The 27,856-nt window shown below is 48.3% G+C and overlaps 2 protein-coding genes across 10 annotated transcripts in view; one reads left to right on the top strand and one right to left on the bottom strand.

The window, feature by feature from the left end:
* Positions 1-1,195: 1,195 nt before the first annotated feature.
* KLHL22 (kelch like family member 22) lies at positions 1,196-17,911 on the bottom strand. Of its 6 annotated transcripts, none has more exons than XM_084819954.1 (7): positions 17,756-17,911; positions 15,126-15,407; positions 13,888-14,053; positions 9,446-10,164; positions 8,239-8,431; positions 3,289-3,522; positions 1,196-2,980 (listed from the first exon to the last, which is right to left on the bottom strand). In XM_084819954.1, the coding sequence occupies exons 1-7, from the start codon at positions 17,767-17,769 to the stop codon at positions 2,618-2,620; spliced, it is 1,971 nt and encodes a 656-aa protein (XP_084676080.1). In that variant the 5' UTR covers positions 17,770-17,911; the 3' UTR covers positions 1,196-2,617. The 6 variants fall into 6 exon arrangements, with proteins under 6 accessions (XP_084676080.1, XP_084676081.1, XP_084676084.1 ...); XM_084819955.1 differs by having other exon boundaries at positions 17,724-17,892; XM_084819958.1 differs by having other exon boundaries at positions 9,602-10,164; positions 17,724-17,892.
* A 101-nt stretch (positions 17,912-18,012) lies between these two features.
* MED15 (mediator complex subunit 15) overlaps positions 18,013-27,856 on the top strand; it is a 61,063-nt gene continuing 51,219 nt past the window's right edge. For all 4 annotated transcript variants that reach the window (XM_084819949.1, XM_084819950.1, XM_084819952.1 and 1 more), the window contains exon 1: positions 18,013-18,137. In XM_084819949.1, the coding sequence (XP_084676075.1) occupies positions 18,082-18,137 (56 nt within the window). In that variant the 5' untranslated portion in view covers positions 18,013-18,081. The remainder of the gene's footprint in view (positions 18,138-27,856) is intronic.

Below are 27,856 nucleotides of genomic sequence, written 5' to 3'. Positions count from 1 at the left end.
CCAGAGAGCTTCGGCTATTGGGCGGTATAGAAATGAAATAAATAAATAAATAAATAAATTCAATAGCACCTTGTAGAAGACACTCTCCTGGATGTGCAGGTGTATGATTTATGGTGGCCCGAAATGGCTACATACTTTTGGTATTGTAATGGGTGGCATACTTGACAGTGCCATTACAGAAAGCCTTGGACTGGACTCAAAGCCATCTTGAAGAGGGCACTCTCCTGCACGTGTGAGTTATGATCTCAGGTGCCCCAAGCTTAGTTTCGGCTGCACAGCATCAGTTCCCTATTCATTTCTACCTAGTTGGGGTCTTATTGGCACGGTGTACCATGCTTGATACTGCACACTCAGGAGTTTCGGACAGACAAATCTCAATGTCTTCTAGTAGCGGATACTCTCCTGGGTATGTGGTTCTACAATTCAGAGTGGCTCAAAGCTTATTTGGGGTACACAACACCAGTTCCTTCTTGTTTCCACTTATGGACAAGGGGTGGCAGTGTCAAACGCGCACATACAGAAAGCTTTGGGCCAGATGGGGTCGTGTGCCATCCAGTAGCGGCCACTCCATTGGATGCATAGGCATACCATTTGAGGTGGGCCAAAGTTTAATTTGGGGTGAACAGCACGAGATCTGTATTCTTTTCTACATATTTTGGATACTGCTGGCGTACTACTCCATGCCTGACAGTGTTCTGCTTAGGCATAAAGCTTTGCGCCTGTCAGGAGAGTGCCCTCCTGGATGTGTGAGTGTATGATTTGGGGTGGCCTCAAACCCTTAGTGTAGGGTGCAGAGGGCATTGTCACCTGAGGTCATTATGGGCTAACACCTTTTGCACAAAAATGAATGTTTTGATTGGAGAGAACATGGCTGTGTATCTTCAAGGAACAGTCTCCCAATCATGCAGATATATGATATGAGGTATCCCTAAGCTTATAAGCTGCTCTAAAGAATTTTATTATCTAATGAAACTGCACAGAGAACAGTAGAAAATCAAACAACAAAAGATTATAATGTTATTGGGAATTTCTGATACAGTACAGCTGAGCATTTTTACATAACAGGATCATGGCAGGTGAGTGTTATTCAGCAAAATCACAGCTACTTTGCAGCTTCTCCAAGAGTGTTGGAGGTGTGTATTGTCCTGCCAAAGTAACCCATCAGCTATAAGGGCATATCACAAGCCCTCCTGTGTTACAGCTGGCTTCATTTCATTTTTATTTGCTCCACAGTATATCTTTGTCCAGCCTCAGAGAAGCAATGAGGTACAAACCAAAACAATTTACTTGCGAAGAGGCGCTCCAAAATGCCACCTGAATCCACAAACTGGCATGTCTACATAGGAATGGCAGCAAATTTTGAGTTTCTATGCGGAGATGGCTTCCCATACAACATACAGTGCAGTAAGCTTAATACCTCTTTAACAAAGTGCTGATTTTCCTTGAACAAAGGTGGGCACCAGTGAGGCGACAGGACACACCAGGAGGAAGATCTGCTGGCAGAGACATACTGAAAAGCAGTAAAGAGTGACCGCTCCTTGGCTTTCATGCAAAACATGCTTAGTGCTACAGAGGACATCTTATGCCCACCCTTTGCTGAGGAACTGAAAACAATGTGAAATGAATTGAGCTGAAAAACTAAGGGATGGGGAGAGGGTGATGCCCTGATGGGACTATATGGGCTCTTCCTCCATCTTATTTCTTCTCATTTCTTTAAACAGCTCCTTGTTTCCACTGATTGGTATCTCTTTCCAATACTCGGGTGTATTCTGTGTGTTTTCACCCACCCCCCACCGTTCAATTTGTGAGACACAACATGGTTTTGTTCAGGCTAGAGGGGCTGTTGAGAGAAAGGCAATTTCACCTATATGGGGAGGATATACAATCTTTTTGAATAAACGTGCAAAACAATGCCAAAAGCCCCCACCCCGAAGGCACACTGGTGCTTTGCTCTCCATCTGAATGCATCAGTAGGAAACACAGCAGCTAGAACAGGCTGGCAGCAACTAGCCTGAGCAGCAGGAAAAGGCAGAGAAGCCACAGGGAGGAGTGCACAGGAAGGCAGTTCTGCCTTTTGGAATTAGGACCAAGGAAGGGATTTCATGCTGAGCAGTTGATGCTCACGGAATAGCTGAACTGGATCTTTACTGCTGTCTGTGCTATGAGTGGAGAAGCAAAGCAAGCTTTGAAGGGAACAGAACTTCCACACATGACTGTCCGTTGGTTGCTTTTGCTCTATTGGCAGGTTACTGAAGGTGTCTTAGTAAAGCGTGCTTTGTCAAGTCAGCAAATATTTAAATATGGATTCACTGATCATGAAGACACACAATTGTTCTGGAAAGTCGAGGCAGTGAGCTCCTTGCCCCCTGAGCACGCGTCTAGCGCAAACTGCCCCCCGTGCATCTGGGAGAAATGACCCTGGTTAGAAATCCACAGAGCCTGCCACAGCAGCTGTTTGTGGGCTTCATCAGAAGCAAGCCCTGCTCGGCCACTGCCAATGGGACCAGGCCAGCTCCAGCTGCACAGCGAGTGTGGCTTAGTGGCAAAAGTGTGGGGCTCAACAAAGTCAGAAAGTCACATCACCTGGTTCACTTGCAGTGGGCAAAAAGCTCTCATACTAGTTGTCACTGAAATGATCAAACTCCTCCCACCCTAATACACACATGACCTCAGGAGTAACGTTTGGGTGATTCTGCCAGTCAGAGGCCCAATCCTCGGTATCCATCAGAACAGCCCTTGGCAGTGTGAGGACACAGGCAGCCATCCCAGAAATATCATCCTCTAACTGAGGACCTTCTTCCCAGCAGTCTCTCTCAGCATCATAGATGTGGACGTAGTCCATGCGGATCCCACGGTTATGAGATCGACCCCCCAAGACGTAGATCATGTGACCCAGGATGGCAATGCCAGGTTCACCATGTCCAGAAGGCAGAGGACAGACAGTAGTCCACTGAGCAGTGCTTGGGCTATAGCAGGCAACCTGGAAGAAAGCACGATCAACACAAAGTGCCAAGCCGTTAGAGAAACGAAGATTTGGAGCAGCTTCCCAAACCTGACTGCTAGCAGCACCGTGGGAGTGCTGTAATTACTCCTCTCCCCCTGGGACCAGAAACGTATAAAGAGGTTTCCAAGCATACCGCAGTGGATACTGGATACCGCAGTGAAACTAATTCTGCCGTAACCTGCAGACTGCATGAATAAACACAGCCCTGGATATAAAGAGGGAGCACCATATTACCAATGCATCAACCTGGAAATACAAGATACCTGGACAGGGCATTGCCTCACCTGGTGAACATCTCTTCTATAGCCAGAGTCATTGTTACTTCCTCCAATCACGTACAGCCTCCCCAGGAGCGCAGCCATCCCGTGCCAGGCCCTTCTGATAGGACTGTCGGCCAAGCTGTCCCAGCGATTGACTGCAGGATCATAGCAATGCAGCTCTTTCAGGTAGTCCTCCCCTCGCCTCCCACAGGTGATGTACATCTTTCCTTCTAACTCCGCGCCTGCATGTGCGTACACCTGCATCACCACAAGAGAATGCAAGAAGAGGGCAGAGGTAGCAGACTGTGTCCTCTGCATTTCCTCCTATCTCACCAAACCAGTCCTGAAATGCCAGTTGACCTCAGCAACCAATGTCGCAATGGGATTGTTAGCTAAAATCCAAGGATTTAACTGGCAATTCTCAGAGCAGTGAAAATCAGCTCTTGCATAAGGCTACCTGCACTTCATTCATATGATTGCAGTCTGGCTTTCTAGATCTAATTCAAGAGCAACAGGGAGTTCTGTCTTCTCCCTGCCCACATATATGGCCCTCGCTCTCATGCACACAAACAGAGCTGAAGAATCAACTGTTTTTAGGGCCCTAAAGTGTCCTAAACAGAAAAGAGGGGGCCACTCCCAGAAAGTCATCGTATGGGACTTTGGCACATTGCAAAAAACATCTATGTCTGTTATATAGCTAGAAAAGGGAACAAAAACACAGGCATGCAAAGTGTGCTTTGTTAGTAAAGCAGTACAGGGTTGTGGAATTCTTATTTCATATGATCAGTTTGCTTCCTCAACACTTTCTGATGCTGTGCCAGCTCTGTGCTAAATTCTGCTATCAAAATTCTGTGTATTAAATATCTGACTGGGTTTGCACAACATGCCAACCTATTGTGTGTTGTTGTCTGGAACAACCCATGGTGGGTTAGCGTGTTGTCCGAACCTGGATGGCTTTCTGCAGGGTGGGTTATTTTTCGGAAACAACTCGTCCTGATAACCCATGGGCTGTTGTTGGGGTTGTTTTACCCACAATGGGAGGTTGTGTTATCCAAACCCAGGCATGTCAACCCATTGTGGGTAAAGGGCATCAGTCCGCAAGCTGCTTAGCAAGAGCGGCAGAAACTTCTGCCACTCTTCCTGAATGATTGCAGCCAAGCTGTGTGTAGTACTCCTTTCCTCTTGCCAATGACAGCTCTCCAACTGTGTCGAAACACCACTTTGGAGGGGCTGTCATAGGCCCCCTTCGTCCCACTGATCCCCTGTCCCTGCTCTGATTGTGGAGCCCTTAAAAAATATCATTTTCCTCTCCTTGCGGAAAAATGGGACAGGGAATTTATTTTGCATTTTCCTGGCCCTGTGGAATGTGTGCAAATGCCCCCCTTTTAATTTGCATTTTCAGAATTGCGCAAATGTGCAACTTCGACTGTCAGAAATATACAGGCTTGCCTTGCCTGCAGCCCTGTATGTTTGAGCTGTCAAACACACAAGATAACAGGCAAGGCTAGACTGTATAGAGGCTGGTTTGATAGCCCTTGACAGTTGACAGGTGGGGAAATAAGGTGTAGATCACCCCTTTAGCAAGATTATATCCAGGATTCAAGGGGTTACCCTGAACCTTGGCAGTACCCTGCTAAGAATCCCCACTTGCCCAAGTTCCCAGCAACTGTTTTTCAGGGTACCCAACATGCTACTCTGTTATTTGCTTCAAAATGCAGTAACTGCTTCTAGTATGACTGCTGTCAAACTAGAAGCAGTTACTGTGATTGTGCGCAAAAAACAGGATGGGGGGCACTTTTCTATGACACACTGTTGGTGCTGACTCAGGGAGGGGTGAACTAGAGGGGGGAATCTTCAAGGGCCAGGGCAACCTTTGAAATCCTTGGGATCACCTGGGTAAGCAGTGACCTTGAGCACTTTTCCCCACCTGTCAAAGAGCTGAGATTACCCACTTACACAGGGAGTCCCTGGGGTTTCATGTGTTGCCCCGACCATTGGGGGTGCCCCCTTCTAGACCACCCCACCCCGAGTCAGCAACACCTCTTTTTCACAGAAAGGTGCCTGCCACCCCTTTTTTGTTCTCTTTTCCCTTAGCTACATCCGACAGCTGTCAAAGGTTGCTGAGGGAAAAGGGAAGTGCTGTGTAGATCTGTTTGATAAAGACCCTCTTTGCCATAGTGCACGCCACCCCGTTTTCCTCTCCTAATTGCAAACTAGAAGCAGCTACTACGATCAGGAGTGAAAGAGGGGGGGATGCACTTCTATATGCAAAACAGTTGCTGGGGCCTCTGGGAAGTGGGGATTCAAACAAGGTTCAGGGCAACTCGTTGCACCCTGGGGATAACCTTGCTAAGGGGTGATCTACACCCCATTTCCCCACCTGTCAACTGTCAAGGGCTATCAAACCAGCCTCTATAAAGTCTAGCTTTGCCTATTACCTTGTGTGTTTGACAGCTCGAACATACTAGGCTCCAGGCAAGGCAAGCCTGTATATTTCTGACAGCTGGAGTTAAGCACTTGCGCAACTCCGAAAATGCAATTTTTTTTTAAAAGGGGCATTTATGCATATTCCACGGGGCAGGGAAAATTCAGAAAGAATTTTTCTGGCCCCGAGTTTGCGCAAAAGAAAAAAGTGGTGGTGGGGGGCTCTGACTGTGATGGCTATCGGTGATGGGGGACTTGGCAGCAGACAAGACAGGCTCTGCCACCCAGTCCCCTGGGATGTAGGGCAGAACCAGCTGGCGGACTGAGGGCGGAAACAACCCGCGACAACCTTGCTTGTCTGTTGCTTGCGCAAACCACACACCGTGGCTTGTTCACAAAACAACCCACAGTGCACAGCTTGCCACCTATGATGGGCTGCTGTGTTGTGCGAATGCGGCCTCTGCATGGAGTTGCTTATTCTACACAGTTCTGTTTGCAAGGTTCAGACAGAGCATTTTTTTCTCTCAGCAAAGCAAAATACTGACAGAAGGAAGGGCATGGAAGTAGAGGTAGGTTACCAGTCAGGGAGGACCAGTAGCCAGGGGAGAGGAGAACACCCTCTGCAATGCACAGAAGCCCCCAAGCCCCCAGAATCCTCCCTTCTCCAGTTCTTGGCTGCCATTTATTTCCACATTTCTGCAACCAGAAAGGCTAGAAATCCCCTCCCCCAGCCCAGCACTATGCTTAGGAAAGTGAATGTTGCAGCAAGTCTGAAAGACATTCTTGGTAGATGTCAAGGCAGAAGATGAAGCAGCTACTACAATTATTTAGAATAAGCAAATCTATGCAGATATTTAATACACAGAATTGTGAGAGGAAGTCAAGTCTGCTAAATTCTGCTCATGGTCAGAGCAGCCAGACAGCAGAACCAGCGGGTGAGGGCGGGCTCTCTGTTGCTGGAGGTCTCCAGGCAGAGCCTGGACAACCACCTGTCGGGGATGCTTTAAACTGGGTTCCTGCACCGAGCGGGGTGGTGGGCTCGATGGCCCCTTCCAACTCTGTGCTTCTCCTAGGTACAGAAAGCAGGGAGGGAAATGCTGTGCATCATCCAGCCCAACGTGGCCAAAGTGGGAACAGCTTGGGCCTGCTCTGCAGCACTGCCCGACTCTGGCATGGCCTCCCCAGGGACAGCAGGCCTGGCACTGCCCTTGCTATCCTGCAGGCACCATGCAAATATTGTGCCCTTTTCCAGCCCTTTTAATTCAAGCTAGCTTGCTATGCCTGTCGACGGTCTGGTGCAGCTCTTTGTAGATTTTGGTGCTTTGAGATTGCTTGGTTTGATATGTCTTAAATGGTCTTGTTTTTGTATGGTCAGACACTCCAGGAATTGTCCAAAGGGCAGGGTACAAATCCCTAAACATATGAATAAATAATGTGTGGGGGGGGGCGGTCCTAGCCATGCCACCTCCACTAGTACAGATCAGGGAAAATCCTCCGCATCAGGTGCAGAGCCGGTGCTACCTTCCAGGGGGCCCTTGCCACAGTGCTGCCACTGGCCCCACTTACACCCCCCGAGATCCCCCCTGCATGCCACTGCCACCCCCATCCCTCCCCCCCTTTTTGCAAACCCCGGTGACAGCTGGCAAAAGGAAGCCCCATGGCAGGTGGCTGGGAAAGTCAGAAGGGTCTGGCCACTCCTTTTGAAAGCAAAACTTCCCCCGCCCTTGGGTCCTGAGTAGCAGCGATTTAAACCAATCAGATGCTGCCCTTGGGGGCGGACAGTCAATGAGAGCACAAGAGCAGCGAAAAGACCACCCCTTTGCCGGTCCTGGGCCTTCACTGCCTCCTCCCAGCAGCGTCCAACGGGTCCAGATCACTGCTACTCAAGGCATACTGGGGGGGGGGGGAATGCTTTCAAAACCAACACCTGGCCCCTGCGCACTCTTCCACCTGGCTGCCGCGGCACTTCCTCTTGGCAGTGGGCCAGCTGGGCTGGGAGGAGCTGCCACCGCAGCTGCTGCTGCATCCTCACAGCAGCTGTGGCAGCAGGGGCTAGGCTGGACCAGGCCCTTGACCGTCTGGCCCCAGGCAGGTGCCCACCCCTGATGCTGGTGCCAAGGGATCAGAAGTGCTTCCCCAGCCCCTTGCAGAAGAGCACAGGTGGCACGATCCACTCCCATTCCAAGAAGCAGGCCCAAGCTGTTCCTCTCGGAGCAGGGCACAAGGGTGCTCTGCACCAACAGGGCCTCCGCGTGAGGTTATCACCCCTTTGGCCCTGCAGACAGGTCTGGGCTGACAGGCCTCTGGCCTCCCACACACCCCTGTGGGAAACACCAGCCACAATGTCACCCCTGGCTGCTGGGTCCAATCACAGGTTCACCCAGCACCACGCTCTGGGGTGCCCAGATGGGCCAGCAAGAGATCCCTGGGATATTTGCCAGCAAGACACAGCGTGAGCAGTCCTTTTCTTACGGCACTCGGGGAAAAGACGCCTGGGACCTCTGAGGGAGCCATCAGCAGTGGCCTAGGTCAGGGCAATGCCCTCCTTACCTCCTTCCCGAGAGGCGCCACATATCCCCAGCTGTTGGTGTAGGGGTCGTATCTCTCCACCGTCCGCAGGTCTTCGTGGTAGTCCCGTCCCGCCACGGCATAGATGTACTCGCCCACAACACAGACGCAGAGGTCTGCGTGCTCTTGCTGGAGGGACTGGATCTGGAACCACTTGTTGTGTCGTGGGTCATACCTTGCAAAGACAAGGAACGTGTGACACCTGCAAGTCATCCCAGGACCTTCCTGCCCCTGGTCCCAGGGCTCTCGAGGGCTTCTGAAGAAGGGCCACCAGCTGTGCTTTATGGAAGGCAGCACAGCACTGAAGCTGCTGCACTCGCCACGTGATCTCTTGCCTTTAATAGGCAGAGTGAGGAATATCATCTTCTAGGGTCACATTCACTGAAGATGAACAGTCTCCACACCCTCACCCCATATGTAAATGTGTTGAGCAGCAACTATGTTCCAAAATGAGGAAGTATTTGTGCCCTGGTTGGCTTTCCCTCCTCATTATCCGGGTAAAGCTCCACCTTCTTTGGCTTAATGTGTTACAGATATAGTTCAATCTTTTAGCAAACATCAATCTATTTGCGAGGACTACTAGGCATGTGCTGCCAAAATTATCCCCATTTTACAGATGCAAGGACCACGACAACTCAGAGAGCATGCGAGAGTTTTCACCAAGGATACAGAGCTATGCACAGCCTCTGCAACCAGTGGTGAATCTGGACGTGGGAAACCAGGCCAGTCTTTGCTCAGCCGTCACACTCGCTGGGTGGTCTTTTGGGGCCGGCTGCTACTTCCTCTGTCTGGGCTACTTCAGCGTTTTAAGCACACAGTGTCATTCTGAGCGGGAAGAAGGACAAGGTAACCATCAGAGCTGAAACTTGTTTTCGGAGCTTACAAACCATTGTCCACTGAAGCTGACGGCACTTTTGGACAGCACAAGGCACGAGTGCATGGAAACGCCTCCCTTCCCAGTCAGCCAGGCTGGGTTTGGTGTTTTGGAACATCTCCTGAACAAGGGATCAAGACGACTACTGAGTTGTTCCTCATTGGCTCTCATGAGGGTCTCAAGAAAACAGCTGTCTGATTAACAGAACAATCCTATGCAGCTCACCCAGAAGTATGACCCACTGTATTCAACGGGCCCACTGAACACAAGCACATGCCAGAAAATTAAAAGGCTATCAGAAGCGGTTCCTCTTACCTCCAGCATCTGGATTCTGCTCGAAAGCCGCGTACATTGTTATCTCCCCCAATTAAGTATACAAAGTTGTTGAGAACAGCAATTCCCTGGTTAGACATCCTGGGGGACAAGGCTGCTGTGAAGTGCCTCCATTCTCCTAACAAGGGGTTCAAGTACCTGGCTTGGTTGCTGAGAGCTGTGGAGGGGGTCGAATGCATCCCCCCAAAGCCCACCACACAGCGGAACTCCGACCTCAGTTGTGTGTGCACGTTCTGAAGCACCGGTTGGAGGCACTCATTCTTGTGGTATGTCAGTGCACTGGCCACTGTCTCCTTTAATGGACACAGGCTCAGCTTGTCATGGAGTCTCTGCAGGGTCTGGAGCTCCATCAAGGGGAAACGGACCGTCTCCAGTAGCTTGGGAGGCTCCATCAAGGAGACCTGATCCATCTCCACTTGCTCGGGTGTGTAATGGTAAAAGAGGGCCCCTTCGTAGACCTCATTCTCAGAGCTGACCTCTAAGAAGTTGCTACTGAGGAGGGTGCAGACCTTTTCCAGGGGAAGCTGGCGGTACATTTCGGTCTTTGAGAAAGTAACAAAGTTCTTCAGAATGTAGGAGTCCAGTTGCTCACTCAAGTGGGTCAGGTCAAAGAGATCAGCGAGTCTGTACACATCCAAGATGTTCTCCTCATCCACCCAGGACATAAGGAACTCACAGCAGAATTTGATGACCTCAGGGATCTATGAAGGGGAAAGCACAGGAGCTTCCCTGACACAGGTGTACAGAAATGAACTATGAGAGGAATCCAGTCCCAACCTGCAAGATGACTGGAAGCCACGCTAAGCCTGCAGAATTCTCTCTCTCTCTCTCTCTCTCTCTCTCTCTCTCACACACACACACACACACACTCCCCCAAATTCCATAGCCACATTCTGTTAACAAAATACATAAGGGTGGTCAAGATTTACTTAATTTGCAAGCTTTGATGTGGTTAAGAACAAATATATGAGCTGGAAGTGCTGGATTAGACCAAAGGCCTATCAAGTCCAGCATTCTGTTCCCACAGTGGCCAACAAGATGCCTATGGGAAACAGGGTGTATTGATTTAAATAAAGACCATTTAAATCACCAATTTAAAGCATGGTTTAAATCAGCAAGAAAAGAAGATCCATTTAAATCAGGTTTCACATTGCTATATTCATATATCATTCATATATTTCATATATGAAATTCATATATTTCGTGAACAATGGTGCAGATCTGACCACTACGCCATGCCAATTTACAGCTAAAGAGAGTATTATTTACATTGTTTCATTCTTAGAAGCAGGCTTAGAAGCAATGGTTTCTTTTTACCTATAGGGGAAATGTCACTAAAATATTCCCATATACGTCTTTCTTATGACCAGCACCCAAGATAACTTCATGGTTGCTAGTCATAAGAAAAATGTCCAGCACAATCCTATACAAGTCTACTCAGAAATAGGTTTTGCTGAGTTCAGTGGGCCTTACTCCCATGTAAATGGGTACAGGATTATAGCCTTAGTATATGAATACAGAAAGATAAACGCTGGGTGATGTTATCTTCGCCTTTTCTTTCCAGTGTTGCTCCTTCCTGCTTCACGCTATCTAGGCCCAGCCTCACCCTCACAAAAAAAGAAAAGCAGCAAACAAAAATGAAATGCCCGTGACTGATAAGTCAAAGGAAGGTTTGATAGTAACTGAACAGAAAAAAAATTAAATAGGAAAAATCTGATTTTTTTAAGCATCAGGTTTTTATCTACTGTGCTATATTGTCTTTCTGTCTTAACTCCTCTGCCTTGCTTGGCCCAACGCCACCATCACATAAGCACAGAACAATAATAATCCCATCTGATCTGTATCTTTGCACATGTGGCGGAGAAACTGAAAGCCCAGAACTTTCAAGAAGCAAGAGCTGCTAGTATGCCAGGTGTTGGAGAACATGGTTGGGAGGGTGCTTCTGCACTCCTGCCATGTGTGGGTTTTCCACAGGGAGCCGGGTGGCCACTGTGTCAACAGAATGATGGACTAGACAGACTTGGTCTGATTCGGCATGGCTCTTCTTGTGTCCTTATGTAGTCAGTCATTTTCATGAGGTGAATAACTGAGATGTCCATGTCTGATTGGGAGGTAACTTCATTTTTATGAGACTGTATATGTAGCATATTTATGAAGTTTAATAGTAACTTATTTTTGAGAGATTTTTAATATTTTTTAATTAAAAATGTTTGAAATCCAATTTTTAAAAAGCATTGATTTTTATCCGCCCTTATGGAAAGAACATGAGCTGAACAGTGCTCTCCTGGCTCATGTTCCCAAGCGACTGGCGCGGAGAGGCACATTGCTTCTGGTACTGGAGGTTCTATATAGCCATCCTGGCTAGTAGCCATTGATAGCCATGGCTACTCATGAATTTGTTTACTCCCCTTTTAAACTATTCAAGTTGGTGGCCAGCCATCCAGTTTGAGGAATCAAGTGCCATAGCACAGCCATGCGATGTGTGAAGTTCTTCTTATTGTCTGTCTTGAATCTCCTACCATTCAGTTTAATTGAATGACCCCAGTAGGTTCTAGCATTTTGAGGGAGAAAAATATCTCCTTATCCACTTTCTCCATACCACACATAATTCGATACATTTCTATCATGTTCCCCACTCCCTGCCCCGCATACTTGCCTTTTTTCTAAGCTGAAAAGCCCCAAATATTGTAACCTTTTCTCATAGCAGAGATGCTCCAGCCCTTGATCATTTTGGTTGTACTTTTCTGCAACTTTTGGAGCTCTACAATATCCCCTTTTAGGTGCAGTGACCAGAACAGTGCACACACAGTAAGTGTGGTTGCATCACAGATTTGTATAAAGGTACTGTGATATCGGCAGTTCTAATTTTGATTCTTTTCTTCATGATCCCCAGAACGGGACTTGCCCTTTTCACAGCAGCTGCACATGGTGTTGACGTTTTCAGCCATCTGTCTACCACATACCCAAGATCCCTTTCCTGGAAATATTTATTCCATGGGGGACAGATGTGGAGCAAAGGCAGAAGTCTAGGAGCAAAGTGCTGATCTGGGATCAATTTTGTGGTGACTGTAGAGAGTGGCCCAAAAGTAGGTATACAGTATAGTTTATTTGCATTTTATTACATTGTTTATTACATTTACATTTCTTGAACACTGTTTAATCTCGTAAGTGCTCGAAATGTATTCCATCAACTGTCACTCCCCGTCACTCCCTCTTCTCAATTGTCATTCTGACTCCACCCACACATCTTCTATTCACACATTCTCTCCTTCTCCCATCAACATTCTAAACAACTGTATACTTCCTTTTGGGCCACCTGGTATATTCAGCACAGAGACTTCCCCAGAACACTACCTGCTGGCTGTGAACTTGCTAAACGGACAAGCCAACATATTTAGCCATAATACTATTATTTAGCCATAATACTAGTATTATGTATTAATACTAGTAGTAAATACTAGTATTTAGCCATAATACTAAATGGCTAAAGGAAACTGAAACTCAACCAAGGTCAGAAAAAGGTTCTGTGGATTGGGAATTTAGCTAATCTGGATTATGGTGTATAACCAACTTCAGGCAGGGCTGTACTGCCCTTGAAGGATCAGGCGTCCTGCCTGGTGGTGCTCTGGACTTGCTGCTACTTGGAGAAGCCCTGGCCAAGAGGGCTCTTTATCCGCTTAGGGTGGTTCACCAAACCCTGACCCTCAGTCATCCATGTGTTACCTCCAAACTAGTTGACTGTAATGCACTTTAGGTGGGCCTGGCTCTAAAAACAGTTTGGAAGCTTCAAATAGAGCAGAATGCAGCCACCCAGATGTTGGTGGGGACCAGGAAATTTGAACATATTAATTTTGTACTAATTTCACTGGCTGCCTGTACAGTTTCAAGCCCAGTTCAAAGTGCTATTATTAACATTCAAAGTCCTAAATGGTCTGGGGACAGGTTGTATGGAGGACTGCCTTCACTACGTGTGGAGATCTGTTTTGGAACCCCTGCTTGTATGCCCACCTTTAAGATCAGTTAGGTTATTGAGCACATGGGATGGGACCATCTCTGTAGTGGCTCCTCAACTCTGGAATGCCATTCTGATGGAGTTGAGCCTCTTCTCCACCACTCAATCATTCAAATTGAATGATTTGAATGACTCAAAAACCTCTTGCTAAGGCTGCTTTTGGCTCACTTGCAAGTGGCTCATATAGAAAAAGAATATAGAAAAAGAATGTCTGATATAGACAGCTAAAGAACTGTCTATATCAGCTTTCTTCCTCTGGTCTTTCCTACATATTGCTAACTTGCATCCTACTATTCTTGTATGCCACTTTTGGAGGGCCCTAAAAACTGGCTTATAAATCCTTTGTCTAATAATGATATTGCCTATGGGAGGGATCCTTTGCTGTGCTTCCTTTGGAGCTGCCAACTCTCACCTGGAGCTGGCAGGCCGCTGTTAGTATTTCCTGCACGTTGTTTAGGCCAAGTTCCAGTTCAGAAGTATATATGAAGTTCAGGATTTTACACATCGCATTGTAAGATACACCCTGAATATGGACTTCTTCCTGTTCCATTTCTCTTAGTCCGCCGGCAAACATTCCCCTACAAAAAGAAAGAGCTGCTTTCAGTCACTCTTCCAGAAAGGAAACTTTGCATGTTGCCTCCACATCATGTGCATGATCCAAAGTGATTATGGACAATATCCCATGGGTAATTCTTGTATGCTGCCCTCTTTTCTCCAAGGAGCTTATGCACCATATGCAGAGATCATCCATTTGAGCCTCACAGCAAGCACCCAAGAGGTCGGTTGGGCTGAGATGGTGGCTGGCCCAATGGCATCCACCAAGATTTGTGGATAAGTGAAGACTTGGATCTTTAGAAGTGACCCACCAGGTGCATGCAGTTGTTAGGGCTGTGGGCATAGGACTTGGCACATTTCAGCCTCATTCATTCCACCAACTAGATGGTTTGCAGAGGGCTTGCATATGCACATGCTTGCTAGTGGATGACCAGCAAGGTGAGGGTTGCTGGACGGGGTTGTGGGGAGGTACTGGGGGGGGGATAGGATCTGATGGGGTAAGAACTCATTGATTCATGGTGATCCACTCCAACTGCACACGGGGTCTGGGTTCCATGACATCAACACAGGACATTCAACCATTTTGGCGCTCTGAGTGATAGAGCCCCTGCACAGCTAGCATATGGGCATCCTCTGTGAACAATCTCATGATTGGTGGATGACAGTGGAGGTGCCGCGGCTACTGTGAGAAGCTGCTGGTATTGCTGTGTTGGCTGCCCTCTTTCTACAGGGGAGGTTTTGTTTTCTGCTTTACTGCTTGGATAAAACTGAACACATCACACCAATGTAATGCTGACATTGCCATGGTGTAAGCAGGACCATCAGATTGGCCTGCAAATTCCGCTTAAGCAGACGGAACTTGTTGTGTGGGTTGCAGCTAATATAGTATGTGAAATGGCAACTCTAGTTTTGGGCTGAGGCACGGATGTTTAACCTCCAAAATATGCTGAGATTTGATAAACTGACTGCAACTAATTTGAAATGTAATAGTCAAGTGTGTAGATTTCAGAACCTGCCAATTTTGAAACCCCAATATTTGCATTTCAAATATTCTGTTTTATGCACAACCATACTTTAGCTCTATTATGGGCAGACCTGAAGTAATCACATGATGCAGCTAGAAGGATACGATGTGCTTCAATCGGCTTCCCTTCTACAAGCAGGATGACATCAAAGAGGATGCCGCTATCCCGGAGAGCGACTAACCCATTCAGCAAGGTCTGGGAGTGCTGTGCACTACGGTATGTGTTGCTGGAACACTCCTTGACCAAAGGCTTTAGAGACATATTTTGGGGCTGCGCTGGCTCCTGGTCCTCCGCCATCCCAGGGAGATTCACTCTGGAATTCAAAGGACACTTGCACAACAGCCTGGGTTTCCTGTGGAGCAATTAGCAGAGGTGAAATTGAGCATTCTGACTCAAAACCTTGGTTGTAATAGGCAAAATCTGCCAACTCTTAACTACAACAGAGAATATGATGCTTGAAGCTCACCCTGAGGCTTACAACATTCATATTCTGAGAAGGCCCCTAAGAATTCAGAGCTCCCAAAGAAAACCAAACTGCAGACATAGGCCATCTGGTGCCTCCATATTTTTTACTACAACTCCCATCAGCCCCAGCCAGCATGACCAATGGGCAAATTGTAGTCTATGGGAATTGTAGTATAAACAGGTGGAGGGCATCAAGTTCTCTACCTCTGAATAATGGGATACAAAGGTCTTCCTATGGCTCAGAAATGAATAAGAGGCAGGATTTGTGGACTGAAATAAACTGATAAATCTTTGCAATGGAGAGAAGTTAACAGGAAGCACACCAAAGAGCTCTACTGGAACTACTGCTGTTTAAGAGAGCTTTGGCTACTGGGCATATAGAAATGAAATAGAGAAATGTTATTATTCATGATTTGGAGTTGGGATGAACAGTAAAGTAGGCAAATTTGCAAATTTGCCAAAGTATGAAGTATGAAATTTGAAAATTTGCCAAAGTATGAAGATCTCTTAAGCAGAAAAGCCCCAAAAGGATCTCTCTAAACTGGGTGGATGGGGAACAAAATGGAAGATAGTACATCTCATCTAGTGCAGTGATCAGTGCAGTCGGTGCCAACTGAGGTTGGTGGGGTGGAGGGCAGCGCAGTCAATGGTAGGCAGACCCAAGGGTCACAACAGGCAGAGCCTATTTCACAGAAGGCTAGTTACACTTAAAAACACCAGAGAGAGAAATGAGCTATGTTACAGCAAGAAGTCTGTAACAAAACTTTCCCCAAAGGCCATTTCAGAGAAGGAAAAGTTGATCAGACTCAGAGACCAGGTTAATTCAGTCAGGTTAAGAAGAATTCTCTCCCCGCTGTCCCCAAACCAGACATTCCCCCCCACCCTCCTGGAGTTTTAAAAATGCATAGAATTCCATCAAAAAATCTTCCTCTTTTTGAAAATAAAACTGTCAAACACAATCCATGTTTTTGGAACCTCCCTCAGCTTTAACTCTTCCTGTCCCAATGAGAAAGAGGGAGATAGCTCCCTACTCCAACAGCCAAATAGCTTAAACACTTCCTTCACGCACACCAGACCATGAGAAAAGCACATGTGGGAGATTTAAAAGATCTGCCTGGCAGAGCCTGGAGAGAGAGGCGATCAAAGTAACTGTCAGTAGAGATTGATGGCATCTCCACTTCACCCTCTCCAAGGAACAGCCCAAGAAAAACACCAACAAGCAAGCAGATAGATCAACTTGCAACTTCTTGTGCATGCTTTTCCTTTGCTCCAGAAATTAACCAATGCAAGCCAAAACGTCATCCCCCTTCCCAATCCCCATGGTATATAACTTTACACAGGGAAGGAACTCAGGTATCATTTCTTTTTAAGGAAAGAGCAGGAGGAGAAAAACAACCAAGACAGTAAAAAAACAAACAAAAAAGACCCACCCACCCCTTATCTGGGAACTGAAATCCTATACACATTTTCCTGGGAGTAAAGCCCATCAAATAGAGTAAAACCTACTTCTGAATAGACAGGCCTAAGACAGCCCTATGCATTTTTCTCCTCCTGCATCCCAGTCCACACATTACAGCAGGGCAGATTTTTCTTTAATTCTGGCGTACTATAAACAGGCAAGCACGCTGGTGCTCTCTCGCTTGACTCCTCCTGCCAGCCGCAGCAGCTGAGCAAACCTGGGGCTCCCAGTCCAAGCTTTGTTTAGCGACAGGTCCAAACCACGATCTCCGGCTCGCTGTTCTCCCAACAAGCCAGAGCCACAATCCAGGGTTTGTTCTTGGTTTAAGACTCCGCCTCGTTGGGAGAAGCCCTGATCCAAATTGCCCCCCTCCGCACCTGCAATTTACGCGGTTGAAAAGGGACCCATTTGTTTCGATGGACCGCTTTTTGGCAATGTCAGCTGCAGGCCCAATCTGGGCCGCAGGAGGGAAAGGCTGAAAGCCCCCCGACCCCTGATCCCAGGGTCCCCATCCCGCGGCGGGCGGAAGAGCGAGGTGGGGGGCAGGGGCCACGGAGGCCTCCCTGACACGCCCGCGGGGCCGGCTCCTCACACGGCCGGGCCGGGCCGCGGCCGTTGAGGGCCGGAGGGCGCCGGCGGGGCCAGGAGGGGCGGGCGGAGGACGAAGCACCCCACCCGTCAGTGCCACGAGCGGGACGCGGCGAGGAAAATGCTCTGCACATGCTCAGGAGCACCGGGACTCACCGCCCCCGCGCCGCGCTTTCTTCCGGCCTCACCTGCCCGGAATCATAGAGACGCGGGGCCCGGCTCGCAGGGAGCGGCCGCACGCGCGCGCCGCCGCCCAGGCCCAACGCCTGCCCGCGCGGCCTCCGCCCCCGGCGGGCAGACGCCGCCGGAGGACGCCGCCGCCGCCCCCCGCGGGGCGCCCTCCCTGGGCCGGGGGCGGCGCCCCCCGCGGCGGAACTGCCTGCGCCGGCCTGCGCCGGAAGCAGCGGCCGGAACGCTCGCGGGCGCGCTCCCAGGCACTTCCGGCACCGGAAGAGGCGGCGCCTGCCCGTCATTCGGGCCTCGGCGGCGGCAGAGCCCTCCGCGTCGCGTCGGGATGGAGGAGAACGACTGGCGCAGCGCCAACTTCAGGCAGAAGCTGGTCAGCCAGATGTGAGTGCGGCGCGGCGGCCGAGCGGGGCAGGCGCGGCGGCCGAGGCGGGCCCTGGCGCGCGGCGGCATGGGGCGGCGGCGGGCCCTTGCCGCGCCCCCCCTCGCGGCCGCGCCGGCCTTCGGAGAGTCGCGGGCCCGCGCGCGCGCGTCCCCCCCGGCGCTGGCCGCTGGCCGGGCGGGGCGCGCGGCCTGAGACCCCGCGCCTGGGCGCCTGAGGCCCCGTGCGGGACCCCACGACGGAGGAGCCCCCGCCGGAGGGGCGGCGCGGCCCGCCAGGGCGGGGCCTGGCGCGTGCCGCGCGCGGGCAGCCGCCCCTCTGGGCGCTCGCCGCGCATCGCCCGGCCCGCGCGCGGGCCGGCTGCAGGGAGCGTTGCGACCGCTCCCCGGCGCGTCCGGCCGCAGCGGGCAGAGTTCGGCTGCGGCCGCGTCCCTCTCGCGCTGAGCGGAGGGTGTTGCCGAAGGCTGGGCAGGCGCGCTGCGGAGCCTCCGTGGCTGCGCCGTCTCCGGGTGGGGCGGAGAGGAACGGCCTCTCCCTTTCTCTCACCCCTGCGGCAGCCGCCTGCTGGGGGCCTGCCCGTCGCCCAGCGGCATCCGTGACCCGCCCCTCCGCACTTCTGCCTGTAAGCCAGCCCTGCCTGGTAGTCTCCCAGCAGGCCTCGTTGCCCCTTCCCCTCATTGGCTCTTCCTCCCTCTCCTCCCGGCTGCCTTCTGTGCCTTGGCAGCAGCACCAGTGCCCCCTCGCAGTCCAGGCACCCTGAGCACGCCGGCCATGGAAGGATCACTGGCCTTCCCAGCTGAAGCCAGGCCCTGCTAAGGTGGAGGAAACGCTCCTTACCACTTCCTACAACACAGAAACACAGGTGGCAAAGTCAGGACCTTTATTGGACAGTATCTAGGATGGAATAGATCACGAAAGGAGAAGACACACGTGGAGACGCTGCCCAGTCAGCCCAGTAGGGATCCGTGCCTTGGGCAGTGGCTCTACTGACAGCAGGGCAGCAAGTTGTGGTTGTTCAGTTGTTAAGTCGTGTCCGACTCTTCGTAACCCCATGGACCAGAGCACGCCAGGCCTTCCTGTCCTCCGCTCTCTCCCAGAGTGTGCGCAAGTTCATATTCATTGCATCGGTGATGCTGTCTAGCCATCTCATCCTCTGCCGTCCCCTTCTCCTTTTGCCTTCAGTCTTTCCCAGCATCAGGGTCTTTTCCAGGGAGTTTTCTCTTCGCATTAGGTGGCCAAAATATTTGAGCTTCAGCTTCAGTATTTGTCCTTCCAATGAGCACTCAGGGTTGATTTCCTTTAGGACTGACTGATTTGACCTCCTTGCAGTCCAGGGGACTCGTAAGAGTCTTCTCCAGCACGACAGGTCGAAAGCATCAATTCTTCGGCACTCAGCCTTCCATATAGTCCAGCTCTCACAGCCATATGTTGCTACTGGGAAAACCATAGCTTTGATTAGACGGACCTTTGTCGGCAAGGTGATGTCTCTGCTTCTTACTATGCTGTCTAGGTGTGCCGTAGCTTTCCTCCCAAGGAGCAAGCGTCTTTTAATTTCATGGCTACAGCACCATCTGCGGTGATCTTGGAGCCCAAGAAAATAAAATCTGTCACTGCTTCCATTTCTTCCCCTTCTGTATGCCAGGAAGTGATGGGGCCAGATGCCATGATCTTAGTTTTTTTAATGTTGAGTTTCAAACCAGCTTTTGCACTCTCCTCTTTCACCCTCAACAAGAGGCTCTTGAGATCCTCTTCGCTTTCTGACATTAGGGTGGTATCATCTGCGCCCTTTATGACACAACCTTCAGGTCAGGAACACCTTCATCTGTTTGACTTGCTGTCATGGAGCTTGTAAGGGTGCAGGAGTGAGCCTTTAGCAAGTAGGTTGTTAGCCCTACAGAGGAACAGCCAGAAGCATCCCTGTCACTGCTGCTGGTCATGGGATAGATCTTCCCATGAGGTCGGCACAGAATGTGGTGTAGGATGGGGCCTGGAGAGCAGCCTGGAGAGAGCCAAGGGAGATACACAGAGGGCCTATTCAGATGTCATGCTGAGCCATGGTGGTTGGGGAATTTCCGGTAACTATGGTGGCTTAGCATGTCATGTGGGGGGAGAAAACCATGTTCCACATGGTTACTAAGCCACCCTGGGTAACCACCCCCAGCAGAAGGGTTAAGGGGCCCTGGAGCGGCTCACTGTTACATGTGGCGGGCTCCCCAGTGCCTTAAACTGGCTCTGGAGGACCACTGCGAGCAACACTCCAGCCACCGCAGACTTTCTTGATGGTCACGTGGCTATTTGGGACACTAGAGCGGCTGCTGGGAGCCCATTTGTGCCATGGAGGACATTGGGATGCAAGCAAACCACTCTAGTAATTTTGCCAGCTAACTGTGGATTGGGGGGTAGTGGAACCACACAGCGCTGTGTGGTTCCTGGCCATCTGACAAGCCCATGTGTAGTGGTTCTGCTGCCCCCCCCCCCCCGTAGTTCCCGTAACCACCCTTCCTCTGTGTGCATGTGAATAGGCCCAGAGAGACTAACAAGCAGTAGTGAGGAGCTGGAACATAGTCTCTGGATCTGGATGCAAGAAGGTGTTTGAGAGAGAGAAGGGAGTGATGCTTCATCCTGGGAGGGGAGGGGGAGCCTGCAGTGACTGAATATGCTTTCCCCTTGATGGTTGTAATGGAACAGCTTGTTCAGCTCCAGTTGTTTGGACTGTGAACCTGCAAGGCAAAGGTGCTCATGAGTGTTTGGCCAGCAGTGGCAGTGGTTGGAATGCAGCCTTTGCCAACAGAGAGCTTACCTTTGTGTTGGGAGAAGTGCACCCCCCCTCTTTGCACAATACAGTTCAGACAAGACACAGCAGTCATATAGGGCAAAGGTGCTGGGGGAGCCATATGCAGCATTGCACTTTTACTTTGTAGGATGGTTTCTGCCTTCCCTTGCTTATCTCTGTGGGGTGCTCTCTCCTCGTATCTCCAGTTGCTGGAGTGGAGTGAAGGCTGGTATTGGGTGTTTATGTCTGGAATCCCATTGTGAGGTCCTTGTTTAGGGTTCTAGGCAGAGAAGTGTTAGCAATATGCTCAAGTGTGTTGTGAGGCCACTCTGCTTGTGCAAAGTACCCTTTCTCCATAATTGCCTTCACCAGAGTTCCCTTGAGTGTCTGCAGCCTGAGGGAGAGCCCGTCCCCGAGTTGTGGTCTTCCTGTGCTGGTTGGTGGTGTGCTGTGACTGAGTGGTAGTGATATGGGTGGGAGAGTCATTGACGAGGAGGAGGGTATTTCTTTCCCTTCCCTTTGAACTCTGTAGGAGGGAATTTCCTTGCACTGGGTGTAGGCCTGTTGAGTGGGGAATACTTCTTCAGGTGTGCTATCAGACGGGGCATGGACTGAAGGGGTACAGGATAAGGGAGAAGTGTGCTCCTCCCCATACCAGCCAACACTCCGTCTCGTTTTAGCTATTCTGCGGGCACAACAGCTGCAAGGAATGCTGGCAGTGTATCTGTTGTTATAGCAGCACAGTAGGGCTTCTGCCATATGCTGTTGCCCAGCCTACCTCAACCTGGTGCCCTCCAGATGTGTTGGACTACAGTGGGCATACTGTCCAGTGGGCATACTGTCCAGTGGGCATACTGGACTCCCACCATCCCAGTCCAGTATGCCCACTGGCTCAGGATGATGAGTACTGCAGTCCAGGACATGTGGAGGGCACCAGGTTGGGGAAGGCTGCTCTTGCCCCTCAGCTGGCATAATTAAAGTACAGGATTGCACCCCCAATGTGTGTTGCATGAAGACCTTTTTTCAGTTATCTTGAACCTATTACCAGTCAGTTTCATTGGGTGACCTTGTATTACAGTATTACATGAAAGGGGGAATCAGGGTGGATAAAAATGAATGGTTTAAAAAAATTAAGATTTTAAAAATTTTAATTGGATTTTTAAAAAATCATCAATAAAATACTACTCTTTCATTTCAAAATAACATAGTTACAATTAAATCTCACCACAAGCATTCTAAATTTCCACTTACAGTCAGGGTTGATAAAAATCAATGTCTTTTTAAAAAATAATTTAAAAATCGGATTTTTTAAAATTTAGATTTTTTTAAAATTTAAATCAGATTTTGACATTTTCTTAAAATAATTAGTAAAAAAAAAAGCCTAGGTCAAAGAGATCATCATGAATACTAATTATGCAAGTCCTAATTATATTCTGTGAATATGTTAACAGCAGTTTATAGAGATGGGAGATAACCTGATAAGTCCTATTCTGCACTGCAGGTGGTGTACAGAAGTGCTCACTCGCTCTCACACAAGGGCTTGCCACTCTCCAAGTGCAAAGGCAGAGAAGGTCAATGAATAGAGAATTTGGGGAGATAGAGTAGATCTGAGCAAGGAGGAGGAGTCTGGATATAAATGCAAGGGAGCCAGTGTGGTGTAGTGGCTAGAGTGCTGGACTGGGAGTCAGGAGATCCGAGTTCTAGTCCCCACTCGGCCCTGGAAGCTCACTGGGTGACTTTGGGCCCGTCACAGACTCTCAGCCCAACCCACCTCACAGGGTTGTTGTTGTGAGGATAAAATGGATGAGGAGGATTATGTACACTGCCTTGAGTTCCTTGGAGGAAAAAAGGCGGGATATAAATGTAATAAATAAATAAATAAATAAAATAGGGGAGGGGCATGGAAAGTGAAACCAAAAGTGAACAAAACATATTCATGCAGTCCTGACTCTTGAGGCAACTTCTGCTGCATGTATCCTCCACTACTTTCTACTGAAACCTACATCTCTGAATATGTATTAAGGTTATATTAAACAATAATGTAAGTGTACTAAAAATGATTAAATAGAATCTTCCTCACTAGTGATTTAAATAATTAAAATTGAGTCTTTCAGAGAAGCCATTTAAATCAAAGCAGCCCTGCTTATAGTTTTAGAAAAATGAGGTTAACTACCAACATGGGCAGTCATTTTAGGTTTTCATCATGTGAAAATGTCTCTGTCCACCATGTAAATTTATTTATTTATTTATTTATTTCATTTCTATACCACCCAATAGCCGAAGCTCTCTGGGCGGTTCACAAAAACTAAAACCAAACAACACACAATAAAACAATTTAAAATATATAGAACATTAAAACCACAATATAACAATACAACCACAATAAAACCTAGCAGCAGTACAGGAGTTAAAAATACAGATTTAAAACAGCAAAGATAAAAATTTAGAAAGCTAAAATGCCTGGGAAAATAAAAAGGTCTTCACCTGGCGCCGAAAGGAGTACAATGTAGGCGCCAGGCGAACCTCACTAGGGAGCTCATTCCAGAGCCGGGGTGCCACAGCAGAAAAAGCCCTACTCCTAGTAGCCACCCGCCTCACTTCCTTTGGCAGGGGCTCACGGAGAAGGGCCGCTGATGATGATCTTAAGGTCCGGGCAGGCACATATGGGAGGAGGCGATCCTTCAGGTAACCTGAAGTTTTTGTTCTAAACATTTAGTTATAATTCTTCTCATTAATTTCTCTTGTTACAGTGAAAAATCTTGATACTGATTATGGTTGTAATGCTTTTATATTTTATATTGTTTTATCCTACTTTTTTGGTTTTAATTTTTGTGAACTGCTCAGAGAGCTTCGGCTATTGCGCAGGATAGAAATGAAATAAATAAATGTGCTGGATAGGAGTGTTGTGTTCTGTACTTATGTGGTGTTAGGGCTGGGCTAAGCAAGGCAGAGGAGTTAAGATGGCGAGACAATAGAGGAAAGGATGGTCAGAGGCAGAGCAGAAAGGAGCAGTGAAGTGGGATGGAAAACAATGCTGCTGTCTGTATACAGTTGCTGGATATGCTGCTTGACTCAGGTAGTGAGTATTATGTACAATTTCCATTATTAATAAAAATCAGGTTACCTAAAACATGACACAAAATATATCCTCCTTGATTTTGTAAAATGCTGTATTGAGTTGTAAACTAATGTGTTTTAGTGATCAGATCTGCACTGTTTAAGAAATGTGTCAAGAACTATCTTTTTCTTTTGGTGATTTAAATTGGGATTTAAATCAATGATTCAGAACACATTTACTTAAATCAATCCACCCTGGGGGAAATTCTGCTTTCTTCTCTCTGTGAAACTGTTTGGATGACATGCTGTGGCTTGTTGTCGCTTATTTCCTTAATCAGGGCTCAGTCCTGAATATTCATCCCCTGACTGTGGGTTGTCATATCGTGCAAACCCAGATGGTGAGTTAAACAACCCTTGCATGGCTTGTTCTAGGGTTATATGAGAGTTGTTTAATCCTTGCATAACCCCCACCAGCCAGGTTTGCAAGACACAACGACTTACAGTTGAGGATTGAATATTTGGGACGGTGCCTGTGGATGCTGTGGCTCATCATGGCTTAGATAAACCATGATGAGCTGTGATGTGTTTTGTGAACAACCCCTCTCTGGCTCTCTTAGCACAGCCTTCCCTCCCTAGGCACCCTCCAGATGTGTTGGGGTATAGTTCCCATCATGCCCCAGCCAGCATGGCTTTAGTCAGGAGGGTTCCTGGTTGAGGAAGGCTGATTTAGGTGCTAGGAAACATTGGGGGGGGGGGGTGAATGGCTTCCATTTGAACCATTAGGCTGCTGGGGTTGACCAGTGCCAAAATGGAATAGTTTTTAAACTGGCTCCTAAGGGAGAGCTGATGAGCTGAATATCTGGTAAGGGGCAACTCCTGTGTGATAGATGATTATTGAAATGTTTTTCAGGTGTGAGGGAGGGCATAAAAAACTGCTTGTCTGGTAGCATTGCTGGGTGGATGCAGGTAGCAAAAATATCCTTGTGCTGTGTATAGATATTAATTAGATGAAAAATGTATGTATATCTTGTCCCGTGTTTCCAAAAATTGCCTATTAAGTGAGTAACAGGTGGTAAAAATAGGAAACGTTTTTCAGGGGACAAGAAGTTGCCAGGGCTTGGTAGCTAACCATTATTTTCTACTAACTAGCTGTAAAGTCTAATCTCAATACAGTACTACTGTAACTTTATTGTACCTTTATACACAAAATTGTGTCAATAAAAGGAAAGCCTTTTTTTAAAAACAAAATTGGGATTTGGGCTCATTCTTCTATACACACAGAGCAATCTCTCCTCTCCTTCCAATTAGGAGTATCTATTTATGAGAGGTTTGCCTGCTGTTCTAAACACACCTACTTGGGAGTAATTGGAATCGGGAGTTTACTTCTGAGTAAATATGCATAGGAAGGATTTTGTGCTGCTGGGGAGAGGAAGAGAAGAGAGATGGTACCTAAGCAAATCAAAACCTCTCTTCTACACACTTTTAATAATTACCTCATTTGTTAAGGAGACAGCAACTAAGAGATATGCTTGGTAAGTCTCCTGGCAATGTTCTGCCTGCCAAACACACAAGCAGCACCTAGTGCCTGTGATGGGATCGGCTTGTGGAGGGAGGGGTGGCCCAGAGGTGTGCTACAGCACCGTCCAGTTTTTAAGTCCCCCTTTGGTTATTGCTGCTGCTGGTAAGCATCATAGCCTCCTTTTTAGCCCATCTCTTGATGTTTATGGTGCATTTTTGATCTCCCTGTCCCCACCAATCAGTGTCTCTTCCTCCTCCCAACCCAGTCCCAGGTTCGGTCTGGATGTCTTTTTTTTCTGACCCAAGGCAAATGCAGACAGCCTCATCTTTCTTCTGCTCCTCCTCCATTAAGCCGCACGCACGACTTCTCTTTCCTGACCTAAAGGAAATGTACTGCACAGAGACACGCACTTGGGCTGCAAGCTGTCTTTTTCTTGTTGCAGCTGCTGATCCAGACACAACTTCTCTCATCTTCCTGACCCAGTGCAAATGCAGTCCTGGCTGGGCTGCAAAAAGCCTTGTTGCTTGCTGCTGACACAGGCATTATGAGGCATTCCTGAGCTGACTGTTGTCCATTGTCAGGGCTTCTAACTTGCCTTTGCTGGCAAGTTGGCGGGTCCCTTTGTCAGAGGCTGTAGCTTAAGAATATAAGAAGAGCCCTGCTGGATCAGACCAAGGGTCCATCTAGTCCAGCATTCTGTTCACACAGTGGCCAACCAGCTGTCGACTGGGAACCCACAAGCAGGGCATGAGTGCAAGCAACAGCACCCTCCTACCCATGTTCCCCAGCAACTGGTGTACATAGGCTCACCGCCTCTGGTACTGGAGGTAGCACATAGCCATCAAGACTAGTAGCCACTGATAGCCTTTTTCTTCCAGGAATTTGTCTAACCCCCTTTTAAAGCCATCCAAACTGGTGGCCGTCACTACTTCCTGTGGTAGCAAATTCCATAGTTTAACTATGCGCTGTGTGAAGAAGTCCTTCCTTTTATCTGTCCTGACTCTCCCACCAATCAGCTTCATGGGATGACCCCACTGGGCTCTAGTACTTTGGGAGAGGGAGAAAAATGTCTCCCTATCCCCATTCTCTACACCATGCATAATTTTGTAGACCTCTATCATGTCTTCCCTTAACCACCCTTTTTTCCAAGCTAAACAATCCCAGCTGTTATAACCTTCTCTCATAGGGGAGATGCTCCAGCCCCTTGATCATTTTAGTTGCCCTTTTCTGCACCTTTTCCAGCTCTACAATATCTTTTTTTAGATGTGGTGACCAGAACTAGACACAGTATTCTAAGTGTAGTCACACCATAGATTTGTATATGGGCAGTATGATGTTGGCCATTTTATTCTTAATCCCTTTTCTAATTATGCCAAACATGGAGTTTGCCTTTTTTACAGTGGCTGCACACTGGATTGACATCTTCACTGAGCTGTCCACCACAACCCCAAGATCTCTTTCTTGGACAGTCACTGCTAGCTCAGATCCCATCAGGCTATACTTGAAGTTGGGATTTTTTGCCCCAACATGCATCACTTTACACTTGCTTACACTGAACCGCTTTTGCCATTTAGGTGCCTATTCTGTCAGTTTGGAGAGATCCTTTTGGAGCTCTTCACAATCCCTTTTTCTTTTAACCACCCTAAATAATTTGGTGTCATCAGCAAACTTGGCCACTTCACTGCTCACTCCTAATTCCAGATCATTTATGAACAGGTTGAAAAGCATTGATCCTAATACAAATCCCTGTGGGACCCCACTATTTACTTCCCTCCATTGGGAGAATTTGCCATTTATTCCTACTCTCTGCATTCTGCTCTTTAACCAGTTACTGATCCATAAGGGGACCTCTCCTCTTATTCCATGACTGCTAAGTTTGCTCAGGAGTCTTTGGTGAGGGACTTTGTCAAAAGCCTTCTGGAAGTCCAAGTAAACAATGTCTAGCGGATCACCCCGTCTACATGTTTAGTGACACTCTCAAAGAACTCTAAAAGGTTAGTGAGGCATGTCTTACCTTTGCGGAAGCTGTGTTGATTCTTTTTTAGCAGGGCATGTCCTTCTATATGCTTACTAATTTTATCTTTAATAATGCCTTCAACCAATTTACCCGGAACAGACATTAAGCTAACCGGCCTGTAATTTCCCGGATCCCCCCTGGATCTCTTTTTGAAAATTGGTGTTAGATTGGCCATCTTCCAGTCTTCTGGTATAGAAGCTGATCTTAGGGACACGTGGCATATTTTGGTTAGAAGATCAGCATTTTCATATTTGAGTTCTTTTAGAACTTTAGGATGGATACCATCTGGGCCCGGTGATTTATTTGCTTTCAGTTTATCAATAAGGTTGAGAACTTCGTCTCTTGTCATCACTAT

This window comes from Heloderma suspectum, chromosome 13, assembly GCF_057233095.1.
Source record: "Heloderma suspectum isolate Gila_16-S chromosome 13, 16-S_ref, whole genome shotgun sequence".
Taxonomy (NCBI): Eukaryota; Metazoa; Chordata; class Lepidosauria; order Squamata; family Helodermatidae; genus Heloderma; species Heloderma suspectum.
The sequence above is the reverse complement of the archived record's forward strand: the minus strand, read 5'-3'. Positions and strand labels throughout refer to the sequence as shown.

What these genes read in the sequence shown, in the direction of transcription:
- KLHL22 (XM_084819953.1), bottom strand. Translation starts at nt 17,091, where the DNA reads ATGTGTGGACTGGGATGCAGGAGGAGAAAAATGCATAGGGCTGTCTTA. An exon ending in GCATCATGTGATTACTTCAG is followed by an intron (nt 14,054 to 15,125) that starts GTCTGCCCATAA and finishes TTCTTTTTGTAG; the next exon opens with GGGAATGTTTGCCGGCGGAC. An exon ending in CAGCGGCCTGCCAGCTCCAG is followed by an intron (nt 10,165 to 13,887) that starts GTGAGAGTTGGC and finishes TCCCCTTCATAG; the next exon opens with ATCCCTGAGGTCATCAAATT.